Genomic DNA, 24430 nt, shown 5'->3' on the forward strand with positions numbered 1-24430 from the left:
TGCATTAGAACTGCTAATATTTACAGATGGTTCTCAGCAGCTTCATGATTTGTTCTCCATTTCTATTTTAGAAAAACTTATTTGAAACTGCAGGGGAAAAAAATAGAGAAATTAAGAGGTCTGGGACTCATTTTAGGGGACACTTGCTGTTTTGTCTGTTTACTTTTTTAGCAGATTTTAGCAGTACTATTCAATATTTTTACTGTGATCTCACCCCAGCTTGTCATATTTAGATGCTGTAATAACACCGCATAGACATGACTAATGACTGAAATGACAAAGTAACTCAATGTTGACTTTTAGTTTCACATACAAACACTGGTCTCCTGGCTCAAAGTCCTGTGCGTGTTGGACCTATTCACCGCCTGTTCCATCCACCCTAAGCAGACTTGCATGCTTTTTATTCAACCTCTGTTCTTCTGAATGTCTAATAATGATACAAATGGGTTTATACTGGAGTTTTCTGAAAGCCCAGAGTGGCTTGTATGCTAAGGGTTTGTTGTTTGTCTGTGTCTGACTTTGAGGGCTACTGTATAAGCAGCATTTTGTGGCACCTTGGGAGTGAACATTAACAATTGAAAGATTACTACCCAACCAGTATATCTAATGTTAAAGGGGTTACTTATGGTGACGCTCTATGTAGCATTTTAATATCTGTCAGCTTATTGTATTGCTTGCTTATGTTCACGTCACGTTAATGGATACAGCGGTGCGTTTAGCAACCAGAGATCTGGCATTTTCCCTCAGGAGTGGGTGGAGACCAAAACAGAGCTAAAATGACAGCAAAAATTACATTTGTATGAATTAGGTGGCCAAAAAATACAATTCTAAATGAATGTTAATGCTGTTCTGCATTTGCTGAATATGTTAAGAGGCAGCAGTTACATGTTTGTTATATAGTCTGCGTGTCATGGGTGTTTAAAGAGAACAGCATTGGAGGTGGGGCCGCTTTATACCTTTAAAAGTTGCTCAGTGGCACATGACACCAATAAAGCTCAATATCCATGGTTTGTAATTACCTCGATCTTCTACATCAGGACCCATAGAGCAAGTCCACTACTTGTGCCTACAGCTAGGTTGAATGGGGATAAAATGTATCTTTTACAATGAAAGTCTATTGGGAAAAGGTCTTTTTGGGCCTCATTGCATTATATGATGGACCCAGAGGTTGCAATTTCACTTTGGCCACTTTTTAAAGTTGGCGGCAGTGCCTGTGGCTGTTCCTGGGGGCTTACTTCATCTGATTATGTATCAATGTTTTGTTCACAGCATGTTCTGCTGCTAAAAAAAACAATTAATAAAGGCTTAAGTGAATGTGCCATCAGAGAACTGTGTTGAAATAGGTTGACAGAGATATTTTTAATGTTTCAAATTTTATTTATGATTCTAAAACAATGTTACTTTAATGCTATGTTACTGAGTAATGTTCTAGAGGATGGTGGCCTCTAGAGCAAGAGAAGCTAAAAGGGCAGAAGGTTGTTTTCTTGATTCTTAACGTGCCCTCTAAGATAACAGACATATACTATGGTAGTATTGGCAAATGTGAACAGCTCTGTCTCAATTAATCATCTTTAAGGTAAAATATTGGCAGTATGGATACATTCTGAAATTTTAGGTTGTTGACTAGTAAGTATTGGCTAATTTGTGTTTTTACTGTTGCTGCACTAAGCTCGGGGCTGACTAAAGGGTCTGCATGGCAGGTCGAGGATTACAGTGGCTCCATGTCACTAAACTGGGGAAATCCTGTGATCTGATTTTTTTATTTAAATACATGCTGCTGCAATGCCCTTATTGTTCCATAAAATCTGCATTTTTAAAGTCTTTATTCAACAAGTAAGCCTCAAACAAAACTATTGGATAGCTTGAAGGACCAACTGACTGAAAGAGGAAGAATGTGCAGAGAGGTTTGGACCTCCCAGCTGTGTGAAGACTTTGTTTGTTGCTGGGCGGAGAAATCGTCTCTAAATCCAACACAGACTTATATGGTACATGTGGGTTTGGCTAGATGACTGAGGAAGCCGTTAGATTCATTTACAGGCCTGTTTACAAGCAAGGCTTAGACCTCCAGCCCTCTCATTAGACACACACACATAAACACACACACAGATGCTGATTGTGCTGTCTTGTATTTCCTTTACTTCTATTTTGCAAACTCATCAGCATACAGCGCAGAAAAAAAACCCACTTTGTTGCATAAGAGAGAAGACTCCTTTTTCGACTCATGGCAGCAGTTCATTTTTAAACACAATTTCAGAAACAGTGATGGCCAAAAGCTTACAGTACAGCGAGAGACACATAATCTTCACAAAATCTTCTGTTCTTGAGACTGGCAGCCTCAGCCAAAGAAATAAGTAAACACTTTTTGGGTATAAAGCCAAATCTAGATTTTTAATTTTACATGAGTTGTTTTTTTTTTAAAGAATGGCATCTAACATTGGATGATTGTGACTTTTTGTGATCCTCCATAAAATCTCTGCCTGCATAGTTTGTTATATGTTGGAAAGTTTCCGACATCATTTCCTGAGGTTTTCCCACAGTCCCTGCACTGTGCACCACTGGACGATTTTCTCAGCTGATAATACAGAGTAGAGCGAGTAGTTGTTGCTGTCCTCTTTACCCAGATAATATTGTCAATCTCTTGCTGACTAAACATTAAGTGAGGTTGGGGGTTGTGGTCAGGGTGTAGGTGGTCTCGTCAGAGTGGTTAAAGGTGGGAGATGTGTCCAGACTGAATGTTGTATGTGTGCATGTTGTGTGTTGCGTGTGAGAGAAGAGTTTGACTGCTTATGGAGTCTGTATTGCAAATTCCAATAACTGAGAGCCGACACAGAGCCTCATATGTGAAGCACATGCAGCTTACCCAACACAATATAGACACAAGAACACACACAGACACACACAAACACACACACATTGCTGCACACTGCCACCATTTATCATACCATCTTGCCATGAAGCATATGGGCGTAGTAAGCTTGTGTTTCCTTTTTATTTAAAAGAGTCCATCTGTGTAAATGTCTTCCCTCTTTCCTGTCTATAAATTTATATGCAGTAAAAAATGGTTACCTATGAAGTAATGCATGTACTTCATGCCTCTCCTGAAGTACAAGAATAACCTGAAGGCCCTAATGCTTTTATTCAATCAATTATTAGTATTAGTATTATTTTATTTGTTGTAGCACTTTTTCTATAAACATTGTTTACAAAGTACTTTACGTACAATTTAACCCCAAAAACAGCTACAATAACAAAGCAAAATTAAGGGTAGCAAGGAAGAACAAGACTGGTTGTTGCATTCATTAGATCTTGCTCCCTAGAGGGCGCTATTAAACATTTTTGTATTGAAATTTGGAGAAATGGGGTCAGAGATTACCCACAAGGTCATTTCAGGAGTAAGACACTTGACATCGAGATGAGAGGACTTTTAGTGTTCTTCATGCCAAAATCTTAATATCCTGCTCTTCTGTGTTTCTCTTCTAGTTGTTACGCAATGGTTTATGATAAAACAACAATTAAAAAGTATGAAGAGAGAGCTATAGTTTAGATTAGCTTGGTTACAACATATGATTGCGAGCTTAGTTGCTAGCAAAAAAATCGCAAATTAGGTATCTCATTATGCAGAACAAGCTGTTACTCCCAGGTATTTAAGTTGTATCATGATTTAAGTAAAGCGACATAGACTAGACTACAGTATATAGCAATCTCTCATCGATTGGTAATTGATTGTCCACCAAAAACTGCTGCAATCCATTAAACATGACTTCAGACATGTATAAGTGCAACACAGTAATGCAGCATCGCACACAGTGAAGCACGCAAAATTACTTTTTCAAAAATTAGTTACTTCATCTAGTGTTTTAAGTAGTGTTTGTGTTGTGAAATATGCAGGAATGATATTGTAGCTACCATTTCTGGTTAGTTGATTTGTGCTTGACAGAAGTCTTTGCTAGCATGCATATCTCTTTCTCTGTCCACAGTAAAATAATCGCATACAAGTTCTAAAGTTTTATTCTGTTGATTGTGGTAGTACATATTATTATAGGCTCTGCACCTATTTACACAATTTCGAGCTGTTGCATGTTAGGCGACTTGAATGAGCAAAGATGAGACAGTTGACTTATTTTATACACTTCTGTCTTCACTAATGTTGCCGTGGAAATTGAGGTCTGCAGATGCTTGTGAAGCTCAGACTTGCCTTACAAACATGAGTTTGCTGTGGGCGTCCATATTTCTAAAGCAGATGCACTGTGCTGCAGTTAGATTGAAAGTTGGGAATTTGAAATGATCAAATTTTCATTTGCAGTGTGTTGCAGCTTAAATTCAGAGCACTTTTGTTTTCAGATAAAGGCCTAAGAATAAAAACGATGTGGGGACAAAGAAGCAATAAGGGGATTAAACAGTACAAGATGCTTGAACCACATGAAAACCAGCTTTGGCAATGGATAGATGGTTTTTATTAAAAGGCATGAAAAACCCATATATTTCCCAAAGGTTAAAAGAACCAACATTTCATCAGCTGGTTTTATTGAGATTTCTGACATGACTGCGCAAACATTGCCAATATAGCGCAGGTTCAATCAAGTATTTCACACCAACCTACGTGGATAACAATATTGCTTTCCAAAAAGGAAAGAAAAACGTAAACATTTAAATGAATCTTTTTAGCGATGTTTGAAATCCAATCTTAAAATAATAATAATAAGTAAGAAAATCATTCAAAGAATTTGGTAAAAATCACAGTTCTCTCACTCACTGAGCTGATTCTAACTGGAGCTCATCAGTTTGTGTTTGTGTGTCGGAGCTAAAGCTTGTTTCAGCTGGATAGCTGGTTTAATTCATGACTGATGAGCTTTAATTTGGAAATGTCGACTATCCAGGTGGCTTCCATAGTGACTTGCTTACCAATATGCCTCCATGAGAAAGTGCTTTTCAGTTTGTATGAGTTCATGTATGATGTCATGCTTCTCCGTCTCATAGGCTGCCTGTGGGATCCACAGTCACTGATGGTGCTCAGTGTGTGTTACATTTTCATTTCATTGGTATGATGACCCTGCATAAAAAGCACATGGTTTGAATAAAATAGGTTTTCATAATTTACAGCTACTTATCTGATCCACATAAACTAATTTTACCAATGTTATAATGACAAATCTTTTAAAAATGACTATAGAGGAACAGAGGACATCCCACCCATCTGGTGAGGTGTGGTATGCACAGTTTCCTATTCTTAGGCCAGTTCTGGGTGGTAGTTAACCACAAAAGCATGACAACTGAACATAAACTCTGTGCTCTTTATCTTTGGTAGATAAAATAAGCAGTGAAGGGAGCTTATCAGTTTACTAAGCAAGTTTGCACGCTTCTCCTGCTGAAGATTTATGTTTAAAATCCCACCGTCTTATAAACACCATGCATTATTTGGGTGTAGATTAAATGTGAGTAATAAAATGTATTCATCATTAATATCATAGTAATGTGAAATCATGAAATAATTTAAGAGACTATAAATTTGTATTTGCATGAATCTTTTCAAACATGAAAGACTGCAAACACTGTGGATTTTGGCTTCACTTAATCGAGGAGAAAGTGGGTGCGGCTTGCAGGATTCAGCTATGTATACAGTATGCTGTATTATGTTGTTGCAGCAGTGCAACACATTAGAAAGTTGTCTGTAAAAGTTGGGGAGAATATTAGTATTCCTGTGGAAACATTTCTGGCTGAAGCTAATGCTCGTCCACTTTAAACCAAACAGTTCAATCATCCAAATCGCTGTGTAGATGACAGAACAGGCCGTTCTTGGAACATTCTCAGATTATTATACACACTAAGTCATTTTGGTCTGGAGCCTGAGCCTGCCTCGCTCTCTCCATCAGTTTGGAAAACATCTGCTGCAGTATGTAATAGCAATGAGAACTGCTGCTTAAAGATTTCCTGCAGTAAAAGTGGGTTCTCCACCTTATAAATATCACTCTTCTTGAATCAACAGGTTGAATTCAGTCCAAAAAAAAACAGAGCTTTAATATTCAACTTCTGTCCAGATGTAGCAGACCAAACAGTTACCTTCCACAGACTATTTTTATATGTTAAATTAAACTACACAGTTTTACCTCAAAGGCAATTTAATTAACTGGACTCTCTGTGAAATTCAGAGTGTATGAGTTGTCTGAACACGGCTCTCAGCATAAGAGTGGCTGAGTTGGCAGCTAGCAGCTAACAGTGCTAACTCCATAACAAATGGCACAGTGCTGACAGAGCTAACAGTGTTAACCAGGGAGGAGGCAGCATGTGGATGCTATGCCCTCACAATAAAGCCATCCCAATAACCACTAAGAACATTTCATTGTTTAGCATATTGCCCTAGCCTCTAAGCCAGCCCACTTTTTTATCAGTTTAATCAAATGTGAAGGATTTGATTTAAATTACCACTTTGCAAATATTGCATTTTACTGGGAAAATTGTCACAGTAATGGACTAGATTGTCATTATTATGCCCTAATGACACTGTTCTTTAATTAACATTGTGGAAGTGGTAATTCTTGGTGTTTCTCCAGCCCCTTTTGCTGTGCCTGTTCAAGGTGGGTCTGTTGCACTGGTATGCAGACTCACTGTTCTGTATAAAAGGTACAGTCACAAAATGGGGGGACAGAGTTGTTTAGCCTTTAAGCAGAAAAGGGAGGTAGTTACAGGGCAGATTTAGCATTTGTGTAACAGGGACAGCTGGTAGGACAGGACCACAGATGGACATGTTATGCATGCAAACTTTAAAAAGCAGTTCGCAGCTAACTTAAAGAAGAGCAGCAGCTGCAAATGTTTGCAAATTGGAAAAATTTGCAGCGCGTGTAGATGCAGCAGCACGTAACTCCTCAAATCCTTGCTACTTTTTTGCCATATTTTTCTTTTTTTCCACTCTATCCTTCTGTTGAAGAAAGACTTTTCTACAATAGAGAAGCACTTATCAACATTGGGAAAAGTTGGTCACCAATGGCATATGCTGTGCAACCAGTCAGATCAGAGAGGAGAAATTAAACCAAAAGTGCTGGACGAAGAGAGGGAGAAGAGCCAGCAAGAGAGCAAGGCTCACCCGGCTTGGACAGAGAGCTGTTCCTCTACCAAGCCTTTTTCTGGCTAATGTCCAGTCACAGAAGAATGATGTGGATGAGATGTTATTGAGGCTCATTCAGCAACTGGGATTTCAGAGACTGCTTTGCGTACATCTTGACAGAGACATGGTTAACCCCTAAAATCCTGGATCAAGCTGTTGCACTGGATGGGTGGACCTTGTTGGGAGCCGACTGGACACAAGACTGCAATGCAAATTCAAAAAATGCACTGCATGAATTGTATGGTGCCATCAGCAGAAACATGCCCAAGCAGGAATTTTCATAGAACACTTGATTTTAATCAACTCATCCTTCAACTAGAAAGATATAGCAGGATCAAGGACAAGTTTCAATTTCTTTAACCTTTAAGCAGAAAAGGGAGGTAGTTACAGGGCAGATTTAGCATTTGTGTAAATCTGCCTTGTACCTTGTAAAATAATGAGACCTGGGGGCTCTTTAATTTCTGAGCAGAGGACAAGATCAGCTGCCATATAACAGGGCAGGTAAATGATTGTTATTGCCATGGTATGCCATAGATATTGTTTAGAAAGTGCTGCCGATGCATATGTCATATGTCACTGTAGTGGCTGATGCTGTTAAACATCATGTCTCTTTTGCTTCTGCAATGCCAGCATGCTGTCTACAGAGGCATAAAGAAGGGACTTTACGGTGGCCTTATAATGGTGTCTCTGTGTAAAAGAGGTTTCTGTCTTACATTGTATTGTACACTTGCTGTTTGGGTTCTTGATTTTAGGCTGGTTGTGATTGTATTGAATTGTATGTCCCATTTATTTGTTGGCCACCTCTGTAGCAGTGCAACCACAGACCGGCCTGTCACATTTAGTGTCAGCACAGCGCCAGACAGTTGCCAGATACCAGTTTGTGGCCAACCGCCTCATTCAAAGAATCACCTTTGCCTTAATTTCCAGTTTATTTAATGAAAACTTTTTTATACATGTTGTGCAGTTCCAAATTAACTGATGATGGTATATCGTTGAGATGATACATGAAACATTAAAACAAATCACGGGATGTTGTTAATAAGCAGCTGTTTCAAATGATGTCATCTCTGCAGACAGCATAAAAAAACTTTTAAAGAACTAAATGAGGTCATTGTAGTTGATCCGAGGAGCTGAGTCATTAAATATGAAATTTGCACTCTTTTTTTATGGTAGCAGAGAAGATGAGAAAGCAACCAGCCAAACAGTGATGCATTTGTTACATATACCAATTTATCCTGGTGTTCTATTTGTTGATTTTCCTTCTCTTGTTGGGACCAGTCAGGACCAGATGTTTGGCCCAGCTGAGTTCAATAACCCAAACCCAGTGAGTGAGTGAAAAGGAGACAGGAGTGCAGTTGGGGAGAATTGATGAATAGAGTAAAGAAAGTGAGGGAGACGTGAGGCACATGTGTGTACATGTGTGTTTGAAACGGTTCCCCACATATGTTCGCCTCATTATCCCTCAGCTGCAGCTCACTCTACAGGAATGCAGGGCAGCAAACACATGTCCACTTCTTAACCCCCAGTGACACATAAACACACACACACACACACACACACACACACATACATAGAGACTCTACACTTTGTTAATCACAGTGCCACACAGCCACACTTCCTGAAAGACCCTCCACATCACCCTATGCCTGCTGGACCTCAGTAATCATACTGTTTAAGTTTACTGATGCTGGAAAAGAAAAAAAACTGACACAGAAAAGATGCCGTGGGGATGCTGCTAATGGAAAGCACATGACTGGGTATGAGTGCAGTCATCTCGACTATAGCGGGGTGGGTGGGTAGGAGACAGAGCAGAGATGCGATTACAGTTTGGCTTTCCCTAACAGAGGTCCAGTGTGCACAGCATTTCTCAAAGACTTCTGATTTAGAAACACATGCTTGTGCACACACACAAATATGCAAACATGTCCGTGCACCCTCGTCCATTTGAGACAAACACTCTCATGCTATGCTGCAAAAAATAATAACAAACTGTGACACAGTTCAGACACATGAAAGAGCCCCGCGGTCTCCCAGAAGGAATTAAGATTAAACCTCACTGGCTGTGAGCCGAGCAGAGAGAAACAGTGTGACCTTCAGAGGGAAAAAAGCCAGGGAACAAACCCAACAAGCAGGCTTGTCCACTAAAAGAGAGAGAGGAAGGGGAGGGTTAGGGACGGAGAGAAACAGAGGAAGAGGAGAGAGGAAGAGAGAGGGAGGGGAAGCAAAAGAGTGAGAGAGGCAGAGAGAAGAAAAGACACAAAAATTGTGACTTGACAAAAGAGGGCAGGTACCAGAGGCAGGTAAGAAAGTTTATTTGTTTTTTTTTCCAAGGCGGGGTGTTTTGGATGTGACATTATCAGTGAGATAAGAATGCAGACATGAGTGTGTTTGTGTGTGGAACAGAGAGAGAGAGGCAGAAAGATCAGTGTATGTGTGTGTTTAAGGGGGATCCTGGCACAGCTGAGCCATGCTTGTGTGTTTCTATAGAAACACTGTGCCATACAAAGTGGTACTCTGTGCTCTAGGGAGCTGCTGCACACTCCGACTTTGCTGCTTTTCTCCACTCTCTTGCACGCTCACCTTGATTTCAGTTTTTTCTGTCAGAGTGAGGATACAGAGGCAGCTGCTGCAGGAGAGTTAGAATATGAGGAGAGGGAGGAAAGTCTTTGGAAAACTCACTTTGGCTCACTTGGTGGAGAAGAATATGTATTTTTGCAGCTCATCAGGTGGATTTCAAGGTGGATTTTTTGCTTTAAATTAATTTGACTCACTACAGTGAAGCTTTGTCATCCATATTCCAGGATTGATTTTAACTAAAAGCAAAAAAAGAACTGAAAAAGGAATATTTTGGCAAAGAGAGGGGGGAAAAAAATCTCAGGCATGCACCTCACAGGCTGCTGTGAAACACTTTATTGTAAGAGGGCTGAAATTTTTTAAAATCCCTCTGTAAAGAGTGTGAAAAATGCAAAAGAAAATGATTGATCCTGCTGAAGCCTGCTATTGTTCAGGTAAAAAAAACAGTGATGACAGCATATAGTCAGGCAGGAGGGCAGACTGAAGCCTAAAGATTTCTGTTTTTCTATCCTGTTTATTTCGACTCCAATTTTTATTAGTTTTTTTAAGGAATTGAAAAGTCATTTTTGTCATCTTGTCATCTTGTATCATAGATATAGATCCAACCTTTCCACAGCCACTGCAGGACTGCCCCACCCACATGAGGAAATGTTTTGGCAATCTTGTACCACTAATGCTAAGTATCTGCTCCCGATGAGTGTCTCAAAAGGAGCTCAGATACTTCTGTAATTACAACACTTCCAGTGCATGTACCAAGCGATTTTAACATGACGTTTCGCTTTAAGTTAAGGTGGTCTTAACTGTACATAACTATGTTTTATGTGTTGAATAACAGTCAGAAGATGCAATTTCTATAACATAGTTTTTGTTATTTGGAGTTTTTTGTAACTGTGTTGATAGTCACAGATTTGTGAGTCAGCTCCCCGAATCCTGCTGTGCGTGACGTGGCTCTTATTCAAGGATTTTTTTTTTTTTTTTGTAGTCTTACAAAACAGGGATTATTTTCACTTAAGGGAAAGACAGCTCCAGTTCTGCCAACAAGAGAAAAAAATGGTTCGGAAAGATCATGAAGGACTCTGTGGTGACAAACTGCTTTTTTTGACAGCTTCTTGAGATTGAGAATTATGGGTTTTTAAATTTCCTGATGCACATGGCCATCTCAACAGGACTTTTGCCTGGCCGTACTCAAAGTACTAAAATGTAAAAGTACCTAAACCATGCAAAAATAGCTGTGATTCAAAATATCCTCGATTATACTATGAATGAGAATGATAATTTGTTCTTGGATGTTAAAAAGCACAATTAAGACATTGTCAAATATGAGAAATTAAATATATATATTTTTAGTGTCTTAATTTTTTTCTTTATTGGAATTTACATATGAGAAAAACTGAATATGGGTTTTTAGCCATTTTTAGAACATAGTGTAGAGCTGCACTTCATCCTCCTATGGCCAGCATGAGTATTACAACAACAAACCCAGCAAAATTGTCCAACCAAAAAAAAAAAAAAATTGCATGGCCAAACTTTTGAGAAATTAATTTAGAAAAAACACCTGTTACCACCTATTTGACAGTTAAAACAAAACAAAAATTAAGACAATGATTAATTATCCTGGTAAAACTTTTTTTTTTTAAACCCTGTTCTTAAAAGGTAACACCTCCTGAAGTAATTCCAATATGTTATTTCCTAGTATGGCCAAATAAAGTTCAATCAATATCTGTGAACATGAGATATTTTCTTTAACCAAAAATTAGAGAAGTAAACATGATGTCATAAAGTCTGGAGCTGCTCCATAGACAATGAATAGGAGTTTGATTTTGTGGACCCACAGAATGTTTCTTTCCTTTGTTATAGCCAAATGAGCTTTATTTCTACTTAAGTAGACAGTTGATCCACTGTCTTAAACCACAGAAATGAATGTAGAAGATGAGCGTAGTTCCCCTTTAAGGCATGAACACAGGAGAAAAAACAAGTTGGATCAAAAATAGAAATTGGATCACCAGAGTTACAGTCATTTTTACATTTGCCTCTCGGGGTCTCCGTAGAAAACAGACAGCATTCAAAATGCATTGTTGACCTTGGAAACAGCACTTGAGAAAACATTCCCACCAGTACGTCCATTAAGTAGCTGTTTTGAAGCTTTCAGTCACATCATACGGGCTTCATCAGCCGATGGAGTTTGCCAATTTGTAATGAGATGCGATTCTACAACTCCCCGACAGATGTTTTGTCCAAATGAAAATGTGAAATTGTTGTTCTGCATTTCCATGACAACTGGAAAGACCAAATCTGCCATACAGCTGTAATATAATCAAAAGCTCCAACACACATACTAAACGGAGCTTGCAGTGTATTGAAAAAGAAAATCTGTTAAAAATCTAGTTGTGAAAATCAACTTTATGGTAAGGGATAAATGAATTAAAGTCATTTGTAATATGAATGTGGTCAGTTTGATGATCTCTGACCTGCAGAGATTACTGCAGTGATCTCTGACCCACTGTCGAGTGCTCATACTGATTCAATTTGCTTATTGAGGTCACAAATATCAAATCAATGAGTCAGCCATCTCTGAATACTGATCATAGCGACAGCAGCAAGAGGGGAAGGAGAGCTGGTTCTGGTTTTGAACGATGGACTGGGAGGCTCTGGGTGGCTGAGAGGGAAAAGGAAGGGCAGTGCCAGGGAACACCGTCAGAGAAAAGTTCAGATTTGTTTTTCCAGGCAGGACAGATTATGGCTCGGAGCCTCATTCCTGCCCCGTGATTCACAAGTGATGTTTATCAAACTGGCCAAATGCTCGCCTGACTGGAGCACAGTGATTGGAAAGTAATGGTGCATTTGTGCTCAGCTGATTTTGAAAGCTGAACCTCTTGTGTGTGTCATTGATGAGTCTGTATACCACCAACCTGCTAAATTAAAAACAACTAGATTTTAGACAAACACACATTTTTAAAAAAAATTACTTACACATGTCAGCTTCATGGATTTACATCTGCCTGCACTTTTTCATTTAACAATGGTTTATAAAGATACATATTGCCTCCATCAGAGCTTCACTGGGATTCAGCCTAGTTTCCTTTGGACCTCTCCAGGGTCAAAAAGTCTTAACCTGCCAGACCTGCAGTTTTCCCCTTCAAAACTCTCTCTTTGGACCAGTGCTAACAATAGAGCCTTTATCCCAAAACCTTTCCTCTCCCCTCTCTCATAAGTACTAATTTCCTGTACTAGTATTTGCCCCTCCTCCTTGAAGATTTGATCAAATTAAACAAATCCCTGCTGACTTTCCTGCTCTCTCTCTTTCACTTGAATCACCAAGCTACAAATCCCCATTTTAAACCAGAATAATTTATGAATTTATGTCACTTGGTGACACTAACTAATCAATTCACAGCATTGATTCACTTGCTTTTCTGTGACATTCACAATTAGAGAAACTGTGAAGGACACTGTATAACTAAACATGCAAACAAGTCTCTCTTTAACAAATCTTAAAGTAAGGCTGTCAAATGATAAATTTTTTAGATCATGATTATTGCAGAATTTCGATAATTCATTGCGATTAATCACATGTTCTCAATTCTGTTATGCTGCATTACAAAACCGTTTTAAAGTCCATATTGTCCAGGGACAAACTATTCTTACCAGATTGTCATGATTAGGAATCAAATGACTGCATTGGACAAACATAAAGTGGGCATGTCTGTTAAGGGAAGACCCATTTTCATTCAAATATCTGGAGGTGAGATCTCAAGGGACTCCTGTGAAATGTCCACGCCATTTTTCCATTACAAAAATTTTGCCAGATTTTAGGGCATTATTCAAGCGCCTTACTGAGAAGCTAGCATGACATGGTACCACTGGATTCCTCGAGTCTTCCAGTTTCATTTGATACCAGAACAGCTTTAAGACTCAGCCCGGTACAGCTCGGTATGTACAGACCTTAATGGCATCACAAGCAACGCGTTAACGCTGACAGCCCCATCTTAAATGTGTTGCATGCAATTCTGGAGAATGATAGTTGAATGTTGAGTCTCATTCCCTGCATCCCTGGCCGTCAAATAACTAGCTAGCTTTGGGTTGTCAGTTATCGTGCCAAATCAACCTAAAGTGTCAATATTTGATGACCTGAAATTAGACAATCAACTATTTTTCTTCAGAGATACATACATGTAGTTGCAAACAGCATTATTTTCACTTAAGCGGGACACTGACGTAATGAATTGCAACATTTCCACTACAGTAAGAGATGTTAAAATAAAAGTGCAGTAAAAGTTCAGGCACTAGACTGCTGAATGTATTGGGTTAGTACTGTAGTCTCAGTGTTTTAATGGCAAAGATCCAAAAGAAACATGTTTTATGTTTGTCTAGGTACTCTACTTTCAGCACAGGTTGAGCAGAAATTTGTACGGCTTGGGAATATTTTTCATAAGAAATGCTCTCAAACCTCTTTCAAATTAGGAACAGTTATAAGGCAAATACAAACATTTGTATTTTGTAATCAGAGGTCTGCACTGAGCCTCTAAATGCCTGCTAATCAAGGAAGCAGGGTCTGTATATTTGAGAGGCTACATTGTCCCAGAGCTCCCACACACAGCAAGCCAGAAAAAAAAGGCCAATGTACATGATGTTAAACATTCGGTGTGGGTGGGATGAGATGACCATTCTGGCTAACCAACAGAACCAAAATGACAGGTTGTGTGTTGTGGGGAGGCCTCATTCTCTCTCTTCACGTACAGTCTATAAATCATCCTGTTTCCTGCCCTGTCATAGGACGATGAAGGCCGGCGCGGGACTGTTCTCTGTATTGGCTCTGTTCCTCCTGATAGGGGCGGTGTTCACCCAGAGACCTCGGCAAAAGAAGCCCACCAGGCGCCCAGCCACCATCAGGAAGCCTTCTGTCCCCAAGCCTGCTGTACCGGCACAGCCAGAGCCCGCGGAGCCTACGGACTTCCCCCCTCCCATCCTTGGCCCACCCTCCATCTATCCCGACTGCCCCCGAGAGTGCGTGTGCTCCCCGAGCTACCCCAATGCTCTCAACTGTGAGAACCGCAACATCCGTACAATCCCTGTCATCCCATTTAGGACCCACTACTTGTACCTGCAGAACAACTACATCTCAGAAGTGACAGCAGAGCCGTTTCTCAACGCCACTGAGGTCCGTTGGATCAACTTTGCGAACAACCGCATTCATCGAATAGACAAACAGGTCAGAAAGTTTCCCCAAGTAAAGACAACCACCTGAGAGTGAGTTCGTTTCTGACGAATGAGACTCTACAATTGACTATTTTATGACTATAAAATGACAAAATTACATACATGAAAACTCTATCTAAAAATCTAAAAACAACTCTGTATCTCTTGTACAGGTGTTTGAGAAGATCCCGGCACTGCTGTACCTCTATGCCCAGCGTAACAATCTGAAAGAGGTCCCCGCCGGTCTCCCAGCAGGCCTCGAACAGCTTCGCCTCGGAAGGAATCGTATTTCTAAGATCCCTGCAGGTGCCTTTAGCAAGATGGGGAACCTAACGCTCCTTGACCTCTACCACAACCAGGTAAACTTTGTTTAAAACACTTTTATAAGTATTTTACTGCAATTTCTGGAGCAAACATTAGCATCTAATGACTTCTTTTTTAGATTAGTGACAGTGACCTGGGAAAGAACACATTTAAGGATCTGAAGAGCCTCATGCAGCTTAATCTGGCCCATAACGTCCTGAAGAAGATGCCTGTTGGTGTACCTAGTAGCCTCATACAGCTTTTCCTGGACAGGAACCGTATAGATGACATCCCAAAGTAAGTGTACAGTGTTCACTGTGTCACATAGCCAATGAACATACCCGCATACGCACACTGCATCCATTATTAAACAGTGGTTAGATGTCAAATTTAACAATTGTTCTTCTCATTGTTGCTCAGAGACTACTTTGAAGGTTTCAACCACCTGGCGTTTGTGAGGCTGAACCACAACCAGCTGAGCGATAAGGGTCTTCCCAAGCTTGTGTTCAATATATCCACCCTGCTGGACCTGCAACTGTCTCACAACCAGATCGCCTCTGTTCCTCTCTTCAGTGGTCACCTGGAGCACCTGCACCTCAACCATAACACCATCGAAAGTGAGTTATTTCAGATGAAATCTGCACTGATTTGTGAGAGGTAGCAGAGGTCTCTGTAATACTGATATATAGATAATACATGACAGCCATGCTCACATTTAGTGTAAAGCTGCACCAGTCAATATTGTTATTATGACAACAAATCAAATGACTACTGACATGCAATGCAAAAAGCTTGTTTTATGAGGCAACACAGCTCTGCTGTTCCCTTGAATTCTACAGTGTTTTAGAGAATCTGAGACAGATAGTCTGTGAGTAGTTTGTTTGTGCCGCCTCCTCTTCCTACTACCTATAATGGTATTTGCTAGAAAACCAGATGTCTATCATGTCAAACTACACAGAGCCGATAAAATATAAATCAGGATTCTGTTACAGCATTGCCTGTTTTTCAAATGTTTTCAGAAACATATTTTAGTGAACTGTTTAGCTGTAAAATAAGAAAGTGTGCGACACAGCTCCCATGTTGGAAAAAGTCGAGCAAAGCACCAAGCACCGCCCACCATCCAGACCAACTTTCTCATTTTACAGCTACACTCTACACCAAAATATGTTTCTGAAAAGTCTTACAGATCCTCAGCTCTGATAGGTGGTTTTAGTTCTTTGGGGTAGGGCCATTCTAAGCAATACAGGTAGGCAGAGGTTTTTTTTTTTTCCCCACAGATCATATTCAGTAAAAAGTTTCTTTTTTATGAAGTTACAGTCCATAACTTTAAACTTAAAAAGAACTGCAAACTATTAACGTATTATAACAAAATATACATAACAAAATATACATAATATACATCTTCAATACACAAACATCAACAATACACTACAGAATGACATTGTGAACTTTAAGTAAAGTGACACCACCAAAAAGTTTATTAGCAGTTATATGATACTATAACACAATTATGAGGATTGTGGAGCAGTATTTGCTGGCTGCAAGTAAGCATGGAAAAAGAAATAATTCAAAGTGATTATCAAAACCATGTCAAGTGCTTATTTTCCAAAACTTAAGATCAATTAACATTTAATTTGGTACTTTAATAACAGAGTGAGGTGATTCACTGTGGGAAATGCCTTGATGGAAGCTCCAAATAACACCATGTCTGTCAGTGACAGACAAGCCCAACTGCTCAGAGCAACATTTCCTTATATTGTAGATTCATGTGAATACTTATTCAATACAGATAAATATAGATTCAAATAAAAAAGGTTTGTTTTTTTATTACAGTAAAAAATAGGCACATCTCACTTTGAACAGCTTTTAAAACAAGTTTATTTTAACAGCTCTAAAAATGTATTTTAAGAAAATTTGGAATTTTAAGTGTGACATTTCCCCTAACCTCATATAGTGTTGTCACTGCTACTGTATATTGTTAATGTCTATAAGTAGCTTTGAGAAAGTTACTTTTGAAATGTAGTAGGTTACAGGTTACTATTTGTCCTGTTATAATGCCTGTCAAGTATGAACTTAATCTAACTTATGTAATTCATCAAAATGAGTACTTTTGATTACTTTTCTTACAAATGTTTCAAACTGAGCAAAAAAATAGGTAAAAAAAGGTTTGGAAAAGTAATTCCTGAACAGCAAAAAAAAAAAAAAAAAATGCAAATCACCATAATGTATGTCATATTCCACATATAAACTTTTAAAAAATAAAACTAAACTTTTTAATCAAAAATGTATCCAAATGTATCAGATTTGCAATCACTAACATTTTGATTAGTGATTATAATTTAATTATATATTTTTTTCTCAGTAACTGTAACACATTGGAATAACATTTACTTTGTTATGTTACCACATGTAACTAGTTACTCCCCAACACTGTTTATTCTACTTCAGAAACTTAGAAGTTATATTGGTTATGATACCTTAAAGCTTATTATGTGTCTTTATAACTTGCTGAAGTTATGGTCGTCATAATGTGTTGTGAAACAAAGGACTCAGATTCTTCTTTCAAACACTGTTGCCACTTTAGCAATGAGGTATAACACATAATAAATGCTGAGTTTGTTATATATCATGCCCCCCACGTATAATAGTACTTCATGAACCTTGTTATAAGTTGTCATGCATGATTAGAAACATTTGCTGAAAAATTTTATAAATCCTTTCAATTGCATTATAATGTCTAACGAATGTGCTTTTAATGCATAATAGACATTTCATAGAAAGTGTGACCGTTTCCTATTTGAGCCAGAAAACTGCTTTTCAGGAAGCTTTCTTGATAGTATTTCCGTGTTGAGACTATAGCTGAACAAGTTTGTGTCGACATGGCTTTGCCTGAGGCTCCCAAGGTCACTAACAGGTTATTAATCACCCTTCAGTGAATTTTAGTGAGAGGCGTTTCCTTAATTATTGCCTTTTCATTTCTCCTGATTGTCTGGTCTATATTTGTTTATGATGTTGGTCTGGGTGTGCTCACTTGTTTGCTGAAGTGATTTATGTTTTAAAATGTACTGAACACATAACAAGATCAAATTAGATCTTTAGTATTATAAGCAAATAAAATAATCCTTCTCCAGTGGCAGATTTCTTTAATCTCTCCTTGTTTGAAGGAAACAACATTTGAGGATTAAGACAATAATGACTGTGTGTGTTTCCCGGCAGGCATCAATGGCACATCTATCTGCCCATACAGCCTGCAGGCCGATCCGGATGATCTCAGCCAGGTGCCCAGACTAAGGTAGGTCACACTATGATGACACAACTTGGCACTCAACCATGCAAACTGGTACATCCATTTTATAGGAAGTAAACAGGAACAAAATAATTATGTCAGGAATGAACAGGTATTTAAAAGCAGAAGTTGTTGCGACGGCATGTGAAACACCTGCTCTGTTGCGTCAGGTACCTGCGCTTGGATGGAAATCACCTCAGCCCCCCCATCCCTCTGGATGTCATCATGTGCTTCAGACACCTCCATTCTATTGTCATTTAGGAGACCAGTGCCTAACGGCCTGGGGTTATGCACGCATGCACACGAACCGCACACATACAGAATACACACACAAATACGCACAGAGTCACCGTGTGCATACGGAATTAAAGACAAAGCATGCTCAGTGAAAAAGATATACCCAACTGTGGATTTGCGTTATTGAAAGCGGGAAAAACACATGAAAAACTGTAAAGCTTTGGTAGTTCAGCTTTCATTCTTGCCAGATTCAAAAGAATTTGAGCTATAAATCTACAAAGAGTGGATATACCAACATTTAGGGTCAGGTTTTTGTTACATTTTATCAGTTTTTGTTTATAGAAATACAATGCAAAAAAACCTAGAATGAGTAAAGCCTGAAAATGCAGGTACATTGACAGACATGCTACAAACGTAGAAGGTAGTTATGTTTCTTAGCAGAAAGCTGCCACCAGCAACAACAAACAGAGCTGCAGTGGATCGCACAAAAAACAGTTTAAAACATAACTACCATGTAGTTGATACTGTCCTAAATGTGCCTGTGGTTTTCAAGGTACTCCATGTAAAAATGTCATTTTATCCTTTCTTTTCTTACTCTTCTGTATATTATTCTTCTGTATAAAGAAGCTTTGTATAAATAATGGAAAATAAAACCTTTTTCTTTGATCATTTGATCATGCTGGATTTTTGAGATTTTCTTGACACCCCTCCCCTTTTAGTATATGATCCACTGATAACTCAGTCAGTCTTTTCGAGGGACATTACACAAGCAATACTAAGAAAAATCCAATTATGTTTTAAAGTGAGGTTTTTCTTAAAGAAATATTGTAGGGTTTTTGACCACTGTTTGTTTTTACTGGTAGTGCTGGGCAGTGAACATGCATAAAAAATTAGGATAAATAATAAAATTAGGATAAATAATAAAATTAGGATATCCAAAATCTAGGACAATATCTAGTCTCATAACAATACCAATATTATATTGATATAATGTCCAGCTCTATTTTCAAGGATACACAAAATGTATTTTGGTGAGAAACATGAAAGTTTTGTTTGTTCATGAGACTATGACTCCATGTGTTCTGAGACAAAAACACCCTGTGATTTGTGTGACATTAATATATATTCATGTGTATGACTACAACAACAACTGCAAGATTGACATGCAGAATGTAAAATCAATGTCCTTCGTCTGCTGATGTCTTATATCTACTTTTTACTTAAATTATGAAATCTATTAAAGATAACAGTGCAGCGACAGTGGGGAAATATCAGCAAAATGATAAAATATACTTCAATAGACCTGCAGCAAATACTACTACTACCACTACTACTACTACTACTGATGATGATAATACTACTACTACTACTACTAATAATAATAATAATAATAATGATAATAATAAAATGTTCCCTTTTTTAAATTTAAAAATTAGTAAAGTCATTGTTTGTCGTTAGTTTAAACTGATACAGATAAGAATATATTCAGTGATAATCTGGCTTCATTTGACCTCTAATAGTTGCCTCCTGGTGCTCTTAAAATCCCACATTTTGAATATTGGTTGTGAAACCTCTAATAGAGCCGTGACATATAGAGACTGCACAATTATGACATGCCACAAAATCATTACACACAGAACTGAAAAACTGCAACAGAAAAAAGCAACAGTAATGCAAGTTGTCTATTTGGTGCAGAGACCCAGAAAGTATCAGAAAAACATTATGAGCTCAGCCCAGTGCTCCCCACTGTGGGGGTCAGGAGCCCCTAAAGGATCGCAAAATAACCTACAGTATTATTGTTATTGTACTGTACTACAAATTGTTGCTGTTACAGGATTTTTAGTTTTGAGATGATGACATGTGGCTTGTGCAAAGGCAACTATGACTAAATCTTAGACAAATGTAACATATACTTTGTATTTAAGTAGTGAAGGTGTATCATATGAATATAATTAGAGCAGCAGCTGATATATTCACCAGCTGTTGAATCTGAGACCTGGTTCTTGGATCATTGGAAAATTTTCACGTTTAAAAAGCTTTGTAATGACCTCTAGTGGTTAGAAACCAGCACGGAGCATTCCTGAGCTGGGAAGTGCTGGCAGCTATTATTGCCACACACATGCACCTCCTATTAGGAGATTTGGAATTTCTTCACTTCCCCATTTATATCACCATAGATCTGTTTATTTAGATCTGGTTTTTTTTTTCACATGGACACTGGTAAATCCTGTTCTCCACTGTACTTCCCTGCTCTTGTTTCTTTCCACTGCAAGTAAATTTTCAGCAGTCATTAAAAGTCAACGTGACCGGATAGGCAGGTGAGCAGGCCCCGTCAGTGTTTCCGATCAGGACTTGTCTGACAGGAGTTAAGTCTTTTTCTGTGATTTCCTCAAGGAAAGCAAAGACGGTTATGTCACACTGTGCTGAGGGATGTTTTACCTCCAGTGTTAAACTGAACGTACAGACAACATTTTGGTCAGAAATGTGTGAGAATTAAAAAAAAAAAACAACTCTTATTGGTTTAAATAACAGGACAAAAAAAGCACCCATCTTTCACACTATAAGAGATCAACATAATTCAAAAGAGCATTCAAATTATGCAATGCTTTTTAACAAGGAACACACAGGTGAATAAATTAACAGTGTAGAGGGATGACGACACCCTGAGCATCTGATGAATGACTCATTAAATAATGACATCACTGACAGTGACAGTGTTTCTCTCCAATCAACACACCAAACATCAAGGAGGAGGAAATTTTTAATTATGCCTTTTCCCTTTCTGCCTTTCATGTATTGAGACATCAGTTCCCTTAATTATTACATACTTCCTCCTCCTGTAAACCAATTTGTGTGCACATGTGCAGGTGCATGAGTGTGTGTGTGTCTGTGCAAGTGGTGCAGTACCTGGTAAAAATCCCCCTCACTCCACTATAAGAGGAGACAGCATGGAGACACCAAGGCACATCACTCCCAGGACGACTCCTCTGAGTAAAGACCAAACACACACAGGTGAGTCTAAACACACAGGTGATGCTGGTAGCGGTCTGGTGGTGGGTTGGTACCTGAATATCACAATTGGATTTAAATTTCCAAACAAGAAAAAAAAGGCAGGATGGGAGATTTAATGCAAATCACATGTAATTTTTAGGTTTATTCCATATGCTTTAAATTTATGCTGAATGATTACATGAATGCTTTATGATAAAATATTAGTTTATTATTTGAAAAAAAAAAGTTTTAGCATGTCATTTAAAAAGAAAAATCCCAAACATTTACTTTTTTTAACTCCTGAAACTTGCAGATTTTCAGCTGTTCTCTCTTTGTGAAATTTGAAAATTATATATTGAATATAAGAACAAAACAGCACAAGAATAATCAAAACATCACCTTGGGTGTTGATGGACATTGGACATTTGTTAAGCAGAATATTTAAAATGTGAAGTGATCCTGAGGTGAATATCTCAGGATCATGCATATATCCATGTATAATTCTCCATAGTTTATCTTGAGAGATTTTAACAAACAAAATGTTTCTGTTAGCTCTGCCACCAGACGACCACAATGATGAAGATGCTGCTCGGCTCCTCTCTCTGCCTGCTCCTCCTCCTCAGCTGTTTTAGTCAACATGTGGAGGGCCGAGCTCTGAGTCTGGACAGCTGCTCTGTCAATGTCCACACACATGAACTGCGTACATATTTTACTTCCATACGATCAAATGCGGTAAGTGTAACACACAAACACACACACTTATTCAAAATGAACCCTAGAAATCAACAAATGCAGGCGCATCATCCAATACAGCAGGCTGGCAACAGCTGTACCATATATATATATATATATCTGAATGACTTGGGAAGAGAGTTGGGGATAGATTCTAACTTTTTCTTTGTGGTCTTTGCGTTACAGATAACAGGCGACAATGAGATTGGAGTAAAACTTCTGGACAAATCACTGATAAATCATGTTCAGGTGAGTCTTATACCATCAAGTGCTGGTGTGTTATACAGAGGTAGAGTGGGGGGGGCTGATGGGGCTTCAGCCTGAAATGTTTTCTCAAAAGCTGTGATTTTCTCAGGGTTAACTAAACTTAACTTAACCTCTACTCAAACATAATATAACAAACAGGTTTCAAGATGAGTAGTCCTGTTTGAATCAAATTCCTCCCCCCATCTATGATATGTAACTTTTAAAAAATTGCAACATCAAACAGTTTGGGTTCAAAATTTTCAGATTTTGAAAATATCTCTGCTCTGCATAGACTGATAAGGTGTGTGACATGAATGTGTGAGAACTGCTGATATCTGACCTTTCTGTGTCTCCATCAGGCTGGTCAGACATGCTGTTTCCTGCGTCTCGTGCTGCGTTTCTATGTTGAGAGAGTGTTTAGCAACTATGCCTCTGCCCAGCCACAGCAGCAACGCAGCTCTAGCGCTCTGGCCAACGCTTTTGTCAGCATCAGAAGAGATATTCATAAATGTGTAAGTTAGCTGTTGAATAACTTAGTTGTTCAATAATAACCCAGTAATAATTAAAGTGCTTTGATTAAAAAGGTTGTATTAATAATTGTGCTTTGTTCTGTGCAGCACTGCCACTGTGAAGAGGACACGCAGAGAAAAATCGATTCCCTTCATGCTGAGTTTAACAAGGTATGTACAAAATCACTGTATAATGAATATGCGCATTATGGGCTGCAGAGGCTGCAATTTATTTCACTTTGTAAAATGATGTCTATAGTTGGTTTTCTGTAGTTATGGGCTACTGTTGGTATCCAATTCATAAATATTCTATTGGGAATATTTTTAACATTGTACAACTTTAAGTTGTATTTTGAGTCACATTCCCAGGTCATCAAATGTCAACACGTTTGGTTGATGGTTGGACTGAAGCACCAACCCAAAATTTCTCAACAATCAGCTAAAACTACATAATGTTGCTTCAAATATATCACAGAATCACTTCATAAGAAGATCTGACCTGCAAAAATGCAGCCACTAAATCTATTAAAAACCTGTCAATATAAATATTTAGCTCTGTATGTTACCAAAAATGAAACACAGTGCACTCCTAAGCACTAAGAAGTTCAAAATAACACAATAGGTTTCTTTTCAAAACAAATTTTAATCTATTTTAAAATAAAAAAGTGACAAAACAAAATACTCTCTATACAGTTATAATCATCATGAAATCTTGTGCTCTCCTTTCCACTGATTAGCTCAACATAAACCAGGCAGCACAGAAGGCTGTGGGAGAACTGGACACTGTCCTGGATTGGCTGGAGGGCCAGAAAACACACACATGATCACACAGAAACTCAACAAATCAACTCTGTAATCCCAAAGTTGCTGCACTTGATGAGTCCTTAGCTAATATCAAACATGTAACACTTGACCTGATATTACTTGTAAACAGAGTGAAGGTTTCTCAACTTCACTTCTGTGCCATTAAGCATTTCTCTATTTTTTACTTGAATTAACTTAATGTGTATTTTAACCACTGGCATGTGGACTGTTTTCATGCAATATTTAACTATCATAACATAAATATGTAAGTGTTTATATTTATCATGATTTAAACATTTTAAAGGTATTTTTATGTGCTCACAATGCAGACTTAAAAAAATTATTGAATTGATACTTTATTATTTTAAGAATGGTTAAATTTAAACATGAATAAAAAATATATATATATATATTATCTTACCTGACTTTGAGTGTTTCTTTTCAACAAAAAGG

The 24430-nt window shown here is 38.3% G+C and overlaps 2 protein-coding genes across 3 annotated transcripts; both read left to right on the forward strand.

The window, feature by feature from the left end:
- Nucleotides 1-9292: 9292 nt before the first annotated feature.
- Nucleotides 9293-19369, forward strand: LOC121950993 (proline/arginine-rich end leucine-rich repeat protein). Its single transcript, XM_042497157.1, has 7 exons — nt 9293-9399; nt 14447-14882; nt 15043-15228; nt 15312-15469; nt 15593-15789; nt 18389-18464; nt 18629-19369. Exons 2-7 carry the CDS (start codon nt 14451-14453, stop codon nt 18717-18719), a joined length of 1140 nt encoding a protein of 379 aa, XP_042353091.1. The 5' UTR covers nt 9293-9399; nt 14447-14450; the 3' UTR covers nt 18720-19369.
- A 2101-nt stretch (nt 19370-21470) lies between these two features.
- Nucleotides 21471-24217, forward strand: il19l (interleukin 19 like). 2 transcript variants are annotated; one of them, XM_042493904.1, is made up of 6 exons: nt 21471-21707; nt 22239-22418; nt 22605-22667; nt 23024-23176; nt 23282-23344; nt 23911-24217. In XM_042493904.1, exons 2-6 carry the CDS (start codon nt 22260-22262, stop codon nt 23995-23997), a joined length of 525 nt encoding a protein of 174 aa, XP_042349838.1. In that variant the 5' UTR covers nt 21471-21707; nt 22239-22259; the 3' UTR covers nt 23998-24217. The 2 variants fall into 2 exon arrangements, with proteins under 2 accessions (XP_042349838.1, XP_042349846.1); XM_042493912.1 differs by lacking the exon at nt 21471-21707 and having other exon boundaries at nt 22162-22418.
- Nucleotides 24218-24430: the final 213 nt, after the last annotated feature.

The sequence above is a fragment of the Plectropomus leopardus genome, chromosome 2, assembly GCF_008729295.1.
Source record: "Plectropomus leopardus isolate mb chromosome 2, YSFRI_Pleo_2.0, whole genome shotgun sequence".
In the NCBI taxonomy this organism is placed as follows: domain Eukaryota; kingdom Metazoa; phylum Chordata; class Actinopteri; order Perciformes; family Serranidae; genus Plectropomus; species Plectropomus leopardus.